The sequence below is a fragment of the Gopherus evgoodei genome, chromosome 8, assembly GCF_007399415.2.
Source record: "Gopherus evgoodei ecotype Sinaloan lineage chromosome 8, rGopEvg1_v1.p, whole genome shotgun sequence".
Taxonomy (NCBI): Eukaryota; Metazoa; Chordata; order Testudines; family Testudinidae; genus Gopherus; species Gopherus evgoodei.
Window position 1 is genome coordinate 8,698,098 of NC_044329.1, and position 12,783 is coordinate 8,710,880.

Consider the following 12,783-nt stretch of genomic DNA (forward strand, 5'->3'; position numbering starts at 1 on the left):
CACCAGGTTAAAGATGGATTCCAGTGGGTCCGCCCAGAGGGTTCAGGGGGCCTGGTGCAGGACTGGGTCTTTGGCAGCAATTCAATGGCAGGTCTCTCTTGGAAGGAAAGACCCACCACCGAATTGCAGCCGAAGAATGAAGTGGCGGCGGTAGAACAGTCTAAGTGTCGCCGATCGCAGATTTTTTTTTATTATTATTTTTTCCTGCCGCTTGCGGTGCTTGTACTCACTGGGCAGCACTCCGAGGCATCAGCAGCACTTCGGTGTGTGCTTCATTTGCTCCAAGTCTTCCGCTGCACTGAAGGACCCACTGTTGAAGACCCGGAGCGAGTGAAGGGCCTGCTGCGAAAGTGCCGCCGAAAACCTGGAGCGGCTCATGGGGCCCCTACAGGGCCAAGGACAAATTGCCCCATTGCCCCCTCCCCCCCCGGGCAGCCCTGGATTCCAGTTCAGATGACATGATCACATGTCACTGTAAGAGTTCATTACCCACTTGCCGACACACAGGTATACAGGAAGACTTACAGGTAAAACAGAACCATCTACAGTCAATTGTCCTGGTTATTGGGAGCCATCAAGATTCCAAACCACCATTAATGGCCCTCACTTTGCATAATTACAATAGGCCCTCAGAGTTATATTTCATATTTCTAGTTTCAGATACAAGAATGATACATTCATACAAATTTGATGAACACACTCAGTAGAGTATAAGCTTTGTAATGATACCTTACAAGAGACCTTTTGCACGAAGCATGTTCCAGTTACGTGTTGTTCACACTCATTAGCATATTTTCATAAAATCATATAGAGTGCAACGTCACAATCATATTTCAGGCAGCTTATGCACATTTTTACTGCAGTTTAGAAATCTGAGAGAGTGGCTTCTAATGTAGTCCCTTCCAACAAGAGATATCCGCTTTCCTTCCTCTAAAGTGTGTGTGTAGAGGATCTCAGTTGCTCTCTCTGTGGACCTCACAGTCCTAAGTCTGGCTCTATTGCTGGAGCCTCCCAGTGCCTACTGCTCCCTATAGGTTACTGTTGGCCATTTCCTTTGATGCTTCCTAACTAACTCTGGAGTCTCCCCTGATACTTTTCCACACCAGGCTCTCTACTTTGAGTGCGTGCTGCTTCTTATATAGTCCTGGCATAGCCACATGACATCCCCCCTTTCTGGTTGCATGACCCATCGGTCTCTTGAGTACTAAATATCGCAGAATGCATTCTCTTTAAACTACCAAGCCTTAATAACCAGCATTGCAGCGCTTCTCCTTAAAGAGGTTGCCATATTTTCTGTTATGTGGCTGTAAAAATTAGTAATCCAATCTATTCTGGGAGGTGTTGGATACTTTTTGTATGCTTTGACTGTTCTGACTAGTATTAAATTTTCTGATGTGAATAGGTAATGCAAAAAGCATTGCGGTTAAGAATGAAATGGAGATCTTCCCATTTTCTCAAGGAATAAAGTTACAAATTATTCAAACATAAAAACAACAAAATGAGATGTCAGAAGGGCATGGAAAAGTGTTTCCTGCTATTTATAACACTACTGTGGAAATGTAAATCTGAAATCTGCTTATCAGACGTGTTTGCTCTTCTAATTTTGTTCAAAAGTGTTGAGCTGCTGGTTGTGTGTGTGTGTGTATATATCTATATATCTATAATATATATCATATATAATATATATATATATATATTTAAAGGTACAGTATTCTTTTTGGAGGAAAAAGGCACAGAGGGTTATATGTATTTTGCACAGATACGTGAGCTCAAATTTTGTGTTAACTTTGATAGTCCCTTAATAAATAAAATAGTAAAGCATTGTGTACTCTGGAAAAGGAGATACTAAGAATCCTAAAGCATCATTATCTATATTTGCAATAAAGTCTTGCCTCAGATTTTATTATGCTTGGTTTACTTAGCACAGATGCAGCAGTGAATAGCAACACCAGTCCTTCCCAGTCATCATCGATCAATGACATTTCATCCATGTCAACTGAGCAAACGTTGGCTTCAGATACAGACAGCAGCCTTGATGCCTTGACAGGACCCCTTGAAGGATGCCGATGATCAGCCAGGATTGCAGACTTAACATTGGAAAAAAAACTCGTTTCCATTGGCCTGAATTGCTTGTAAGTTAATGGAACCAAGTAGAGAAACTCCATGTTCTGCATGTTCTACTAAAGTAATGCCTGTGTTTTTACTCAGTTGTAATAAGACTCCCTGCTTAATGTTATAGAATGAAAGCAAATCAATGTCTAAAGAAGAAAAAATTACAGTTTAGGTATTACTATAGACTTTTTTTTGTTTCAGCCTATTTCAGGTGAGCAGTTACAGTAGGTGTGTACCAGATAACTCCTTCTGAGTGAGTTTATGGACCTTCTATCTCATTCAGTAGACTTCTGTAACACATACATGGTCATTACATTTTAGCATAGAATTACCCTATAGTGGGTTTTTTGAATGTATAGCGTCCGTATAATTTGCTTAAATATGACTACAGAAGTTTGCGCTATTTAACTCCAATATGTTGTACGTGAGAGTTACCTTACATATTGGAAATTATCAGTACTGTATTCAGGGGGCAATTGTTCTTCCACATAGCACTTTTATTTTTTTCCTATTGAGCCCTTTCTCTCCTCACCTCCCAGTAATTTTGTATATCTTCTTGTAGAAGAAACAAACTTGTGAACTTCATATAGCATAGCCATCATTTCATATTTTACCCATGAATGCGACTATGCTTCTCTGAATGTCTTCTTTCAGTTGTTATAGTGTGAGGTAGAATGGGTTAGCTTGGTGAAGCAACGTGTCTCTTTAAACAAGGTGAAGTGCTAAATTATTTCCTTATTTTCTGGCTAATACATTGTTTTGGTCCTTTTTTATCAATAAAAACTTTTAGAAACGACCTTTTCCCTACTTTTTCTTTTAAGAACAAAAATTGGTCCTGTGGAGCTTCTCCCTTAGTCACTTCTTGTGTCTCAATGCAAAAATCTGATAAAGTGCAGAGGCAATGGGGAGACTTGAAACCTAAGTGACCGCTGAAATAGTTGCACAATTTTTTTTCTAGTCTTGTTTATGGAACCATTCTACAATGTGAACACTTTTAAATTTTGATAGGCCTCTTGACTGATTTGACAAATGATTTTCTTTAAGTATTTCTTATATCTATAGAGCTCAGCTCTACTTCCAAGTTAGACAAAATTCTTTCTTTATTAAAAAAGCAGTCTGTCTACATTTTTTAACAAGGTACCACAGCAGAGGGAGGCTGTTTGCAGTCACGCTCCTCTTCAGTTTTAATAGAAGCTTATCAATGCAGTTTTCAAATTTAAATAATACAGACATTGCCTCTTACATTGCACAGTATTTTGAATTATTAGAAAATGTGTGTGCAGTAGAATAGTGCTTAAGTTATCAAATATTATACAGTTGTGCATTTGCAAACAGAAAAGCATGTTTGCTTTGGAACACACAAGCGTAAGAAATGCTTTGCTAAAAGACCTTCTTGTGTGCGCGTGTGTATGGTTAAACTTTATAACTAAAATAGTAATGAAAAAATGTCAAAGATGAGGCAAAACATTTTGCTTTCATGGTGGCACTATATTTAGCTGTTGACTTAGCTACTGAAGTCTTGAACATTTAAAGAGAACTTGTACAACTTTCTCACTGAACCAGCAATTATATTACTGATCTGAATTGTTCAGTAAGCTGTTTGGGAAAGGAAAAATAATTGCCCATGATTTTGCATGCTCTTGATTACGATCTGAAAGGTAGAAGTTTTTCTTTTAATGCAGTGTGTACTCATAAATGTTTTAAAATAGGTTAATTTGCTGTAGCTTTGAATTTATCAGAACAGAAAAAATTGACAAGAAAATTGGACAGAAGTATCTTAGTGATATAAGCTGTAGGAAATAAATCTTTAGAGTTCACATCTAGCATCTTTTGTTTTGATTTTTTTTTAACACAAGTACTGTTTTTTTTAGATTTGCATTTTTGTTTCCTTAATTCAAAAAATACAGATATATTATTTATCGTGTTTCTGGTGATATGTGCAAAATTTGTCTGGCTTATTTTGTCATTAGAGCAAACCTTTGATAAAAATGCTCATTGTGTTCTGACACAATAGAATTGCTCATACTCTTTATCTCTAGGTGTTTTGAAGGTGTTAATGTTGAAAGACACCTAGCATATAGAATAAGCTCTGGTGACCTTAAACTATCTTGTGATTAGCTTCCACCCTATTCACTTGAAGGGGTGGGGGGGGGAGAATTGAAATCTCTCTCTCTTCTGGTGTGTTGATCCAAAAACTGTTGTTTTGCTCTAGAGAGAGCGTCACTTAACTAAGCCTATATGCCATCAGTGATGTAGGCTAAGACTTTCAAAAGTGACTAGTGATTTTTGGGTGCCTAACATGAGGTACCTTTTAAGGAGCCTTATTTTCAAAGGATGGGAGCTCAGGACTTTGAGAATCAGGCCACTTTAAGGTATCTCAAGTTAAACATCCAGAATCACTAGTTATTTTTGAAAATCTTGGCTTTAATGTTTTCAAAGAACTTTGAAATAATAGGATGAAATGTGCAAAAAGATGCAACATACCATTAAGGTTCCCTAAGAGTTTCCACTGTACCTGGGGCATAAAGGGCTGAAATCTCGATAGCAATTTATTGCATGTCACAATACTGCTGCAGAGCAAATACAGTTAAGCTACCTTAGTAATAAAATAAATGATTTATTAATAAGATTTTGTCTGCCAGTCTTGGTCTGATCCTGTTTGTAAAAGTTCTTGCTGGATATTTTGAGATCCATGATTAACTTCTGGGAATGACCTGCTGGACTTGTCATTTTTCAAGATTATACAAAATCTTTGTTTAGCTTTCCATCCTCTTTAAGTAAATAAGCTAAAGTCTTCTCTGTTATCATTCAGGAGCAACTTACCCCACTAGGTTTAGTTTGTTTGGCATGCCTCAACTGCATGTATACAGTGGTCATCCTGTATTCCACTCATAATTGTCATAATTTTCTACATTATTATAAAAAGAATCATTTGAACTAGTAAGGGAGATTTTTCTAATTTATAGCCTAGTCTTGAAAATGTACTCCTGGAATAAAAAGCGATTGAGTTTTTTAAGTCACCACGTTTTCCCATAATCTTTATTATAGTAAAAGATTGATTGGATTTTTAACATTTGTTTTAACAGAAGCAGCTTCTTGAAACTTCAGTTGTGATTACAGAACTATAACTTTCTTGTTAAGATGCATGAAAAATATAAAGTCTGCATATTATAGGTTGGATTTCAGTATGAAAAGAAACAGTTGTTTGACTTTCAAGAAGTTGGATGTGCTGCTGTGTTCACAAAAATGGAAGTAGAGCAGTATGCCTACTTCTGTGTATACTTGCACACACAAATTGGATATTTACATGTAGAAAATAGGCATGCACTTCATGCTGATTTTGAACATACAATTGCAGTCCCGACTATATGCAAATTAAGCTGCGTCCAATTTACAAAATTGATTTTTGCTGACACACAAGAACCTCATCTCTGATGTGAAAACTGACACGTGTAATCTTGACAGTAGTTTTAAAGTTTAGAAATGAACCATTCAGTCATTGCAAAAGGATAATTTTTCTTTCAGGTGTAGATCATATATATCAGGGATCGGCAGCCGTCGGCACGTGACCTATCAGGGAAATCCGCAGGCGGGCCAGGATGGTTTGTTTACCTGCAGTGTCTGCAGGTTCTGCTGATTGCAGCTCCCACTGGCCGCAGTCCACTGTTCCAGGCCAGTGGGGGCTGAGGGAAGCGGCGTGGGCCAAGGGATGTGCTGGCCACTGCTTTCCACAGCCCCCATTGGCCTGGAATGGCGAACTGCGGCTAGTGAGAGCTGCGATCGGCTGAACTTGCGGACGCCGCAAGTAAACAAACCGTCCCAACCCCCCAGCAGATTTCCCTGACAGGCCGCATGCCAAAGGTTGCCGATTCCTGATATATATGAAGTGATACAGTTGACCAGTTTTCAGCACTTAGTGTTTAGCATTTATAAATATTTATTTTTTAAGTGTGTGTGTGTGTGTGTAAGTAAAAACAACCCAATTGATTCTATGAACGTGAATGTTGACTTTCTGTATGACAAACTCTATATAGATTAACACTGCTTCACACGCACAGATTTACGAAATGTTTAAAAATAAGTGATTAAACTTAGTTACAGTTCTTATACTTAACTGCTCACTTGAAAGGAGAGAAGGGGATAATGGTTAATATTCCGATTATTATATTTAAACATCACTTTAATTATGTAAACACTGAGTAACTGAATGGCATTGCAGAAATGGAGTGTGTTTGAAAAAGTTGGTTTAATTTTATTTGTACTCATATCACTTTTCCTCAAAAACATAACTAAACTAAGAAATCAACCATTTTGAAGATGAGTGAGCAGCCTATACAATGTGCTTTGAGGAAATACTTTGATGTGAAAGATTTTCATTTTGTTAGGCTTAAAAAAAACCACTATGTCAAAATAAGGTTTGTCTACACAGATCACATAAAATATACCAGTCTAACCACTGGAAATGCAAGCCTTTGAAGTTTGTTGTATCTTATTTCTGGTAAGGATTTAAACTTCTTTATCAAAGAGTACAAGCTGGATAAGCTCAGACTAAACTAGATATTGTTGACTAGTTGGTTGTGAAGATACGAAAACCTGTTAGGGACCAGATTGTTTTTGGGGTGGTGGTGTTTTAAATCCTAAGAGCATGTGGGTATTTATTCAAAATTATGTAGAAAATATGATTCCTCCTTCAATTTATTAATATTTTGTGAAGGAAAGCTTTTAGATGGACCTCTGCCAAATACTGAATCAGTTTCCTTTTTGGATCTGGTTTTACTTGACTCTTGTCATAAACTTATGATTTTTAGAAATAGGATGGGGTTTAGAACTTCAAAATACAACTTATATGTCCATTGTCCAAGAGTGGAGTGAGTGACCCATTTCAGTACAGCAGAAGTGCACTGTACTGATTTGAGATGCATTGTAAATTCCTAGAAAATTCCTCAGGTGCTCAAGTGCAGACAAATCTTTACTGAACTTAATACCCAAGTTGGCAGATGAGTTCAGTCTTGCAGCAATATAGTTTGTATGAGGTGTTTCATTTGAATTGTGAAACTTAGAGTGGAAGTACTTTTAAGTGAAGAAACACTGAGTAGCCTTTGTCTGTAAATGCTACTTGTATATAAAATTGATTCTATCAGGGCTTGATGCTAAACTTAGTGATGCTGGGTACTTGGATCCAGATTCCTTCTTGGGATGTGCACTGTGTGGCTCCCATTTTAAGTTAATGTGTTGTGTGCACTTGCATCCAAATGCACAATTATGTTCCTATGGCTGATTCCCTGATGTTGGTAGTTTCATTACTTCTCCATGAACGTCCTTGAGTTCGTTTGATATTGGGGGAATGGCAGAAGTAAATAAATTCTGGTTCATCATCTTATATATATTATTTTAAATTGTCCATCATGTAAGTTATAGTGATGTTCGAAATACACATTATTACACAAATCTATCAAATCAAGCCTATTCTTATACCCACTTATGCATGTTGCAAATCTCTTGAGCTAAATTATGTTAATGTTTTAAGTAAGCAATCTTTTCTCTTAATATTTGTATTAGAGGTAAGTGGAGGGGCAACCAACCTTTGTATTTGAGTTCTCTAAAATGACAATATTTATTTTTGTAAGTATAATTCTGCTTGTGGATTTCAATCCCAGAAACTTGCTTTGTTGATGTATAATCAGAACATGTATATTGAAAAAAATCAAATACAAAATCAAACCAGAAGATTCTCTTTTGGGCTCTGTTACTGCATAGATGGTAAATTAGTTTGGTCCCAAAATTATAAAGCAGAATATTGAAGATGTATTTAAGATTTTACTCTGTCGTGCTGCTGCTTAATTTTTGAAAAGGTGCTTGCAGTTTTGCACAACAAAAACCAGTTTTGCTTGCAGTGTTGAAGCACTTTAAGATTCTTCTAAACATCACCTTCACCTCCTGTTTTTATATTGTTTTGCATGTTAAAACTGTTTGTTTTGCAAATTTTGATGTTCCTCTTTGTGATCCTGTAGTTAAGGTTGAATTAGCATCATACTTTAAACGTAAATCTATTTTCTGAGATTTAAAAACGTGGGTTTATTTTTTTTTAATAGGCTAAAACTTAATGCACTCTAAAATGTCAGTTAGGAAGCATCATTTCCCCATATCTGAAATGGTTTGATTAGCAGCATGGTTGCCTGGCCACTGGTTATATAGATATTATAGTTTCTTGATTATAATAGCAGGATCAGCTAAGAATATTAGGTCATTTATTGAAACCCAAGTCTATTAATGCATGCTATGCTTCAGAGGGGAGCTGTTGTTTTATGGTAATGTCCATACACCCTAATCAGGATCAAGGCCTTATTGTGCCAGGTGCTGCACAGACACACATGCAGGCATAGGCCCTGTTCCAAAGAAATTATTCTGTGTCACTGATCCTTCCAGTGGGGAACAGGGCTTAGAGTATCATCAGCCAGGAACAGTAATCAGCTAGAGCCTTATTTTTTGTTTTCACGTGCCCTGCTAAAGGCATAATAGCTGAAACATTGACGGTAATATTTGTCACTCTCCATGTTTATGAAAATGAAGCTAAAATTTTAGAGATTTATGATAGTACACTGCATGTGCTCACTGCTGTCTTCTAAGGAAAAAATTGGAAACTTAAAGGTCATATGTGTGCAATATTTTTGTGAATTTCAGATGCTTGATTGGTGCTAATTTTTTTAATGAAATTGGCAGATTAGCAGTGTGGTTGTCACTTTCGATATATATATTTTTTCAGATGGCTGGCAGCGTAAACTTTTAACTGGCTAATGTGCATTTTCAGCTTTTTGAAATAAAATTCAGAAAAATTCTTACAGTAGTTTACATTTCCATGATAGGTTAATGCCTCTTTGAAACCATTAGTTTATTGGATGAATAAAAAACTTCTAACAACAAAACTCTATCAATACATAACTCTTTTTCAAAAGGCCAAAATTATATAATGTACTGGTAGAGCCAAAAGTGCTGTTCTATTCTTTCATGTAAGAGATGTGCTTAAATAGAGACAGACAAACGCAAGGTTACTATAATATGATTTGTCCAGTACAATGATGCCTTTCTGGTCTATAGATTGAATTACAAGGATTTTACTGAAATCTTGAGCAAGAAAGAAATGGATATCAAATGCAAGTACATTACAGTGATTTAGTAGCTTTTAATACAAACTGTCAAGTCCAGGAAATTCAGTCAACAGTGTGATTGAATGAGTTGAAGATGAAATATCAGCCTTAACAGAATTTCCTGGATTTTCCTGATTTCAGTCACAAACATAATTTTGTTGATATTTATGAAATGGTTTGTGTTTGCTTAGTTTTAGCGGGTGTAATTTTTGAGAATGTTCTGTATAAGGTATTTATGATGTGGATGTTTAACATTTGCCTAATCACATTTTGAAATGTCTGTTCTCTAAGAATTTTTTCAAAAGTTTTCATTTGTGTTCACTCCCACCAAAATGTGTATGTTACAGGTTCTTTCTATGGGTTTACCAATTATCACAAAAAATAGCATCAAGCCCTAACACATATCTTGTTCAGAGTTTATGGCCTTTATTTTAGTTACAGTATGGTATGTGATTTCAGAAGAGATATGCTTTTAAGTCTAACTGTATAGATATCTAAAGTGGCCTATTCTGCCTAATAAACTTGGCTTTGATTGCCATATCTCATTCTTGATGCTTGGGCAATAGGGAAATGTTCTGTGTAATGGCAGTAGCTATTTTGTCTCATGCTGGATTTTGATTTCAAGAGGATTAAACAATATTTTTTACAGACAGCGGTCATTCCTTGTTTTCAGACTGATTTCAAGAAAGCTAGAATTTTCATAAGGAATGTTGTCAATAGCTAACTCTGATGTGCTAGCTATAGCCTCATCTAAAATTTAGTTTCCTGAGTTTTTTTTTTCAAAAGTCTTATTTTAGAACATCAGTACTAAAACCACTGTAAAATTTCAAATAAATATGTGAACTTAAAGTATGTGAGAAGCTTGTTTCATTTACTGCAGCAGTGTTATCTTTTCGTCTTCAGTTTTCTTGCTTTGAAGTTACACATTTTACTCTAGGGTGTTGCACTAGAAAAATATACAGTTCCAGTCATTTTGTAAGGTAAAAATTCAGTTATTGTAAATTTCAGTTAACCAGTGGTTCTTAAAATGCAAAAATTAAAAGTGTGAAACTCTAGTGAATGAGATTTTTTTTAAAAACTGCTTATAACTCTTCTCATGATTCGCTGGGACAGCCTTGACATAGGCCATGGCTACACTGGCATTTTACAGCGCTGCAACTTTCGCGCTCAGAGGTATGAAAAAACAAACCCCTGAGCGCTGCAAGATACAGTGCTGTAAAGCCTCAGTGTAATTAGTGCTGCAGCGCTGGGAGCGCGGCTCCCAGCGCTGCAAGCTACACCCGTAGAGGATGTGGTTCACGTGCAGCCCTGGGAGAGCTCTCTCCCAGCGCTGGCGCTCCGACTACACTCACACTTCAAAGCGCTGCCGCGGCAGCGCTCCGAAATTTCAAGTGTAGCCATACCCATAGTAAGAGCAATTGGATATTAATACCAGATGGAAAATATTCTGTGAGAGATAAATTGTAGTTACTCCTGGGGGAATTCAGTGCCCCCCCCCCAAAAAAGGCAAAATTCTGTGCCAAAAAATGCAAAATTCTGCATATTTGATTTGTCAAAAGGAATGCAATATAATTTGGGTAATTTATTCAATCTACCATACAGGGAAAAAATATCACAAGAACTGTTCAGCATTTTCTAAACACATGAAAGTTAAGTTACTAAGGCCATGGCTACACTGGCGCTTTACCGCACTGCAACTTTCTCGCTCAGGGGTGTGAAAAAAACACCCCCCTGAGTGCTGCAAGATACAGCGCTGTAAAGCGTCAGTGTAAACAGTGCCCGAGTGCTGGGAGCACGGCTCCCAGCGCTGCAAGCTAAGCCCCATGACGATGTGGAGTAAGTGGAGCGCTGGGAGAGCTCTCTCACTGCGCTGGCGCTGCGACTACACTCACACTTCAAAGCGCTGCTGCGGCAGTGCTCCCGCTGCAGCGCTTTGAAGTTTGGAATGTAGCCATACTGTAATTCCCTGCATTCCAGTTACAATCCTGGATTTTCATTTCAATTACATTACTTTTATTTTGGTGTTTGGTGTTCTGTAAAGTTGAATGTCATTTTAAATTGCTTAGACTTGTGTGAAAGTCATACAATTTTGCTAATCATTGTCCTGCATTTTTTTTTTTAAATGGATAAGTAAAATAGATCCTGAGCAGTAATCTAACCCCATTGTGCCTCTCTGGCACAGGAAAAAAAGTGAGAAAGCACATAGACCTTCCTAGCTGAGGATTCTGTTACTGTCATTTACAATAAGGCTCCTTTGCACCACTCTGGCAAGGTAAAGAAGCCTTAGTTGACTAAGAATGGGAACAATTAACTAACAATGGGAGCATTAGCAGCCTGCCAGCTTAGTTGTTACATTTCTGCTTTGCCTTAGGGACAGAGCCTGTTTTACACAGCCTTACACCTCCAAGCCCAGGAGTGGTGTCTCTCACTTGCTCACACACAGGCATGCACCCAGCCTGACCCCTTTAACATCTCTCCAGGGACGCACACAAGCATGTCCACCTCTCCCCCGCCCGCTCCCCGCCTCTGTTGATCTGCTCTTTGCTGCCAGGGAAGGGGTGTGTGTTCCCCACAGATTGCTTTTCTTCCCCATTTTTTTGCGAGGGAGCCCAGAAATCTGCGGAAGGTATGGATTCTGCCCCCCTGCAGAATTCCCTCAGGAGTATTGTAGTGCTGAGTAATCAGGTACTACTGACAGCATTGTCTGCACAGTCTTGTACTTAGAAAAATCCAAACCTTCATACTATTCTGTTTAACTCCCCTCACAGTTTATAGATTTAAAAAAACTGTTGCTTACGTACAGATTTTTTCAGATGATTCTCTTTTGACCATCTGACTAAAAAGTGAGTTCCTGTTTTGGTCTGTTTAATTGCATCAGAGAGCCATACAGCTGCTTTCAAAAACTTTACTCAACCACAGTTATCTAGGCATGTAATTGTTCGTTTTGCACTGTCAACCTTGTAAAAGGTAGGGGAAAAGATTTTGTGGCTGACCTGGTAAGTTTTCGTGATCATTTTGCAAAGCTGCTATACACTGCAATATAAAAAGGAAGGTTAAAATCCAGAATTGCTGCTGCTTTCATGCTATTGAAGGTCATGCTACTTTTTCCTGAGTTCCCTGATATTAAATGAAGGATTGACGTAGCCACTTCTCTGGTTGGATGGTTGTAGTTGGTTGTCTTGTCCAAACTTGTGTTATAGAGTTTGAGTTTTATATAAAGAACTGAAATGCCTTACCAGATTGTGTGTGAATCTCTCTTTATTGGAAAAAAAATTAGTTTTTTCTCCTCTCTACAGGGTGCTGCTTGCAACTATCTGGCTGAAGAGTTGGGAGAGCCAGATCCTTAGACCACCTGATATTTGATGGCAGGATATTTTTAAGGTTGCTGGTTCAGCTGCAGAAAGACATCTTGTTGCATGAACCAGAACAGAATAGAAGAAGATAGAGCAGCCTGGCTGTGTTTGCATGGGGGCATTTTACAAAGTATACTGAAATACATTCCTTGTCCTACGTCTTGTCTTTCTGT

At 37.7% G+C, this 12,783-nt stretch overlaps 1 protein-coding gene across 8 annotated transcripts in view; it reads left to right on the forward strand.

The window, feature by feature from the left end:
* MAPK9 (mitogen-activated protein kinase 9) overlaps positions 1 to 12,783 on the forward strand; it is a 79,366-nt gene that overhangs the window by 47,781 nt on the left and 18,802 nt on the right. For 4 of the 8 annotated variants that reach the window (XR_004001792.1, XR_004001793.1, XR_004001789.1 and 1 more), the window contains exon 12: positions 1,928 to 2,132. Coding sequence is in view for 3 of the 8 variants with exons in the window: in XM_030574187.1 (XP_030430047.1) it covers positions 1,928 to 2,070 (143 nt within the window). In the remaining 5 variants the exon portion in view is untranslated. Of the gene's footprint in view, positions 1 to 1,922; positions 3,936 to 12,553; position 12,783 lie in introns of those variants that run through there. The other 4 variants (XM_030574187.1, XM_030574186.1, XR_004001791.1 and 1 more) reach the window with 3 other exon arrangements.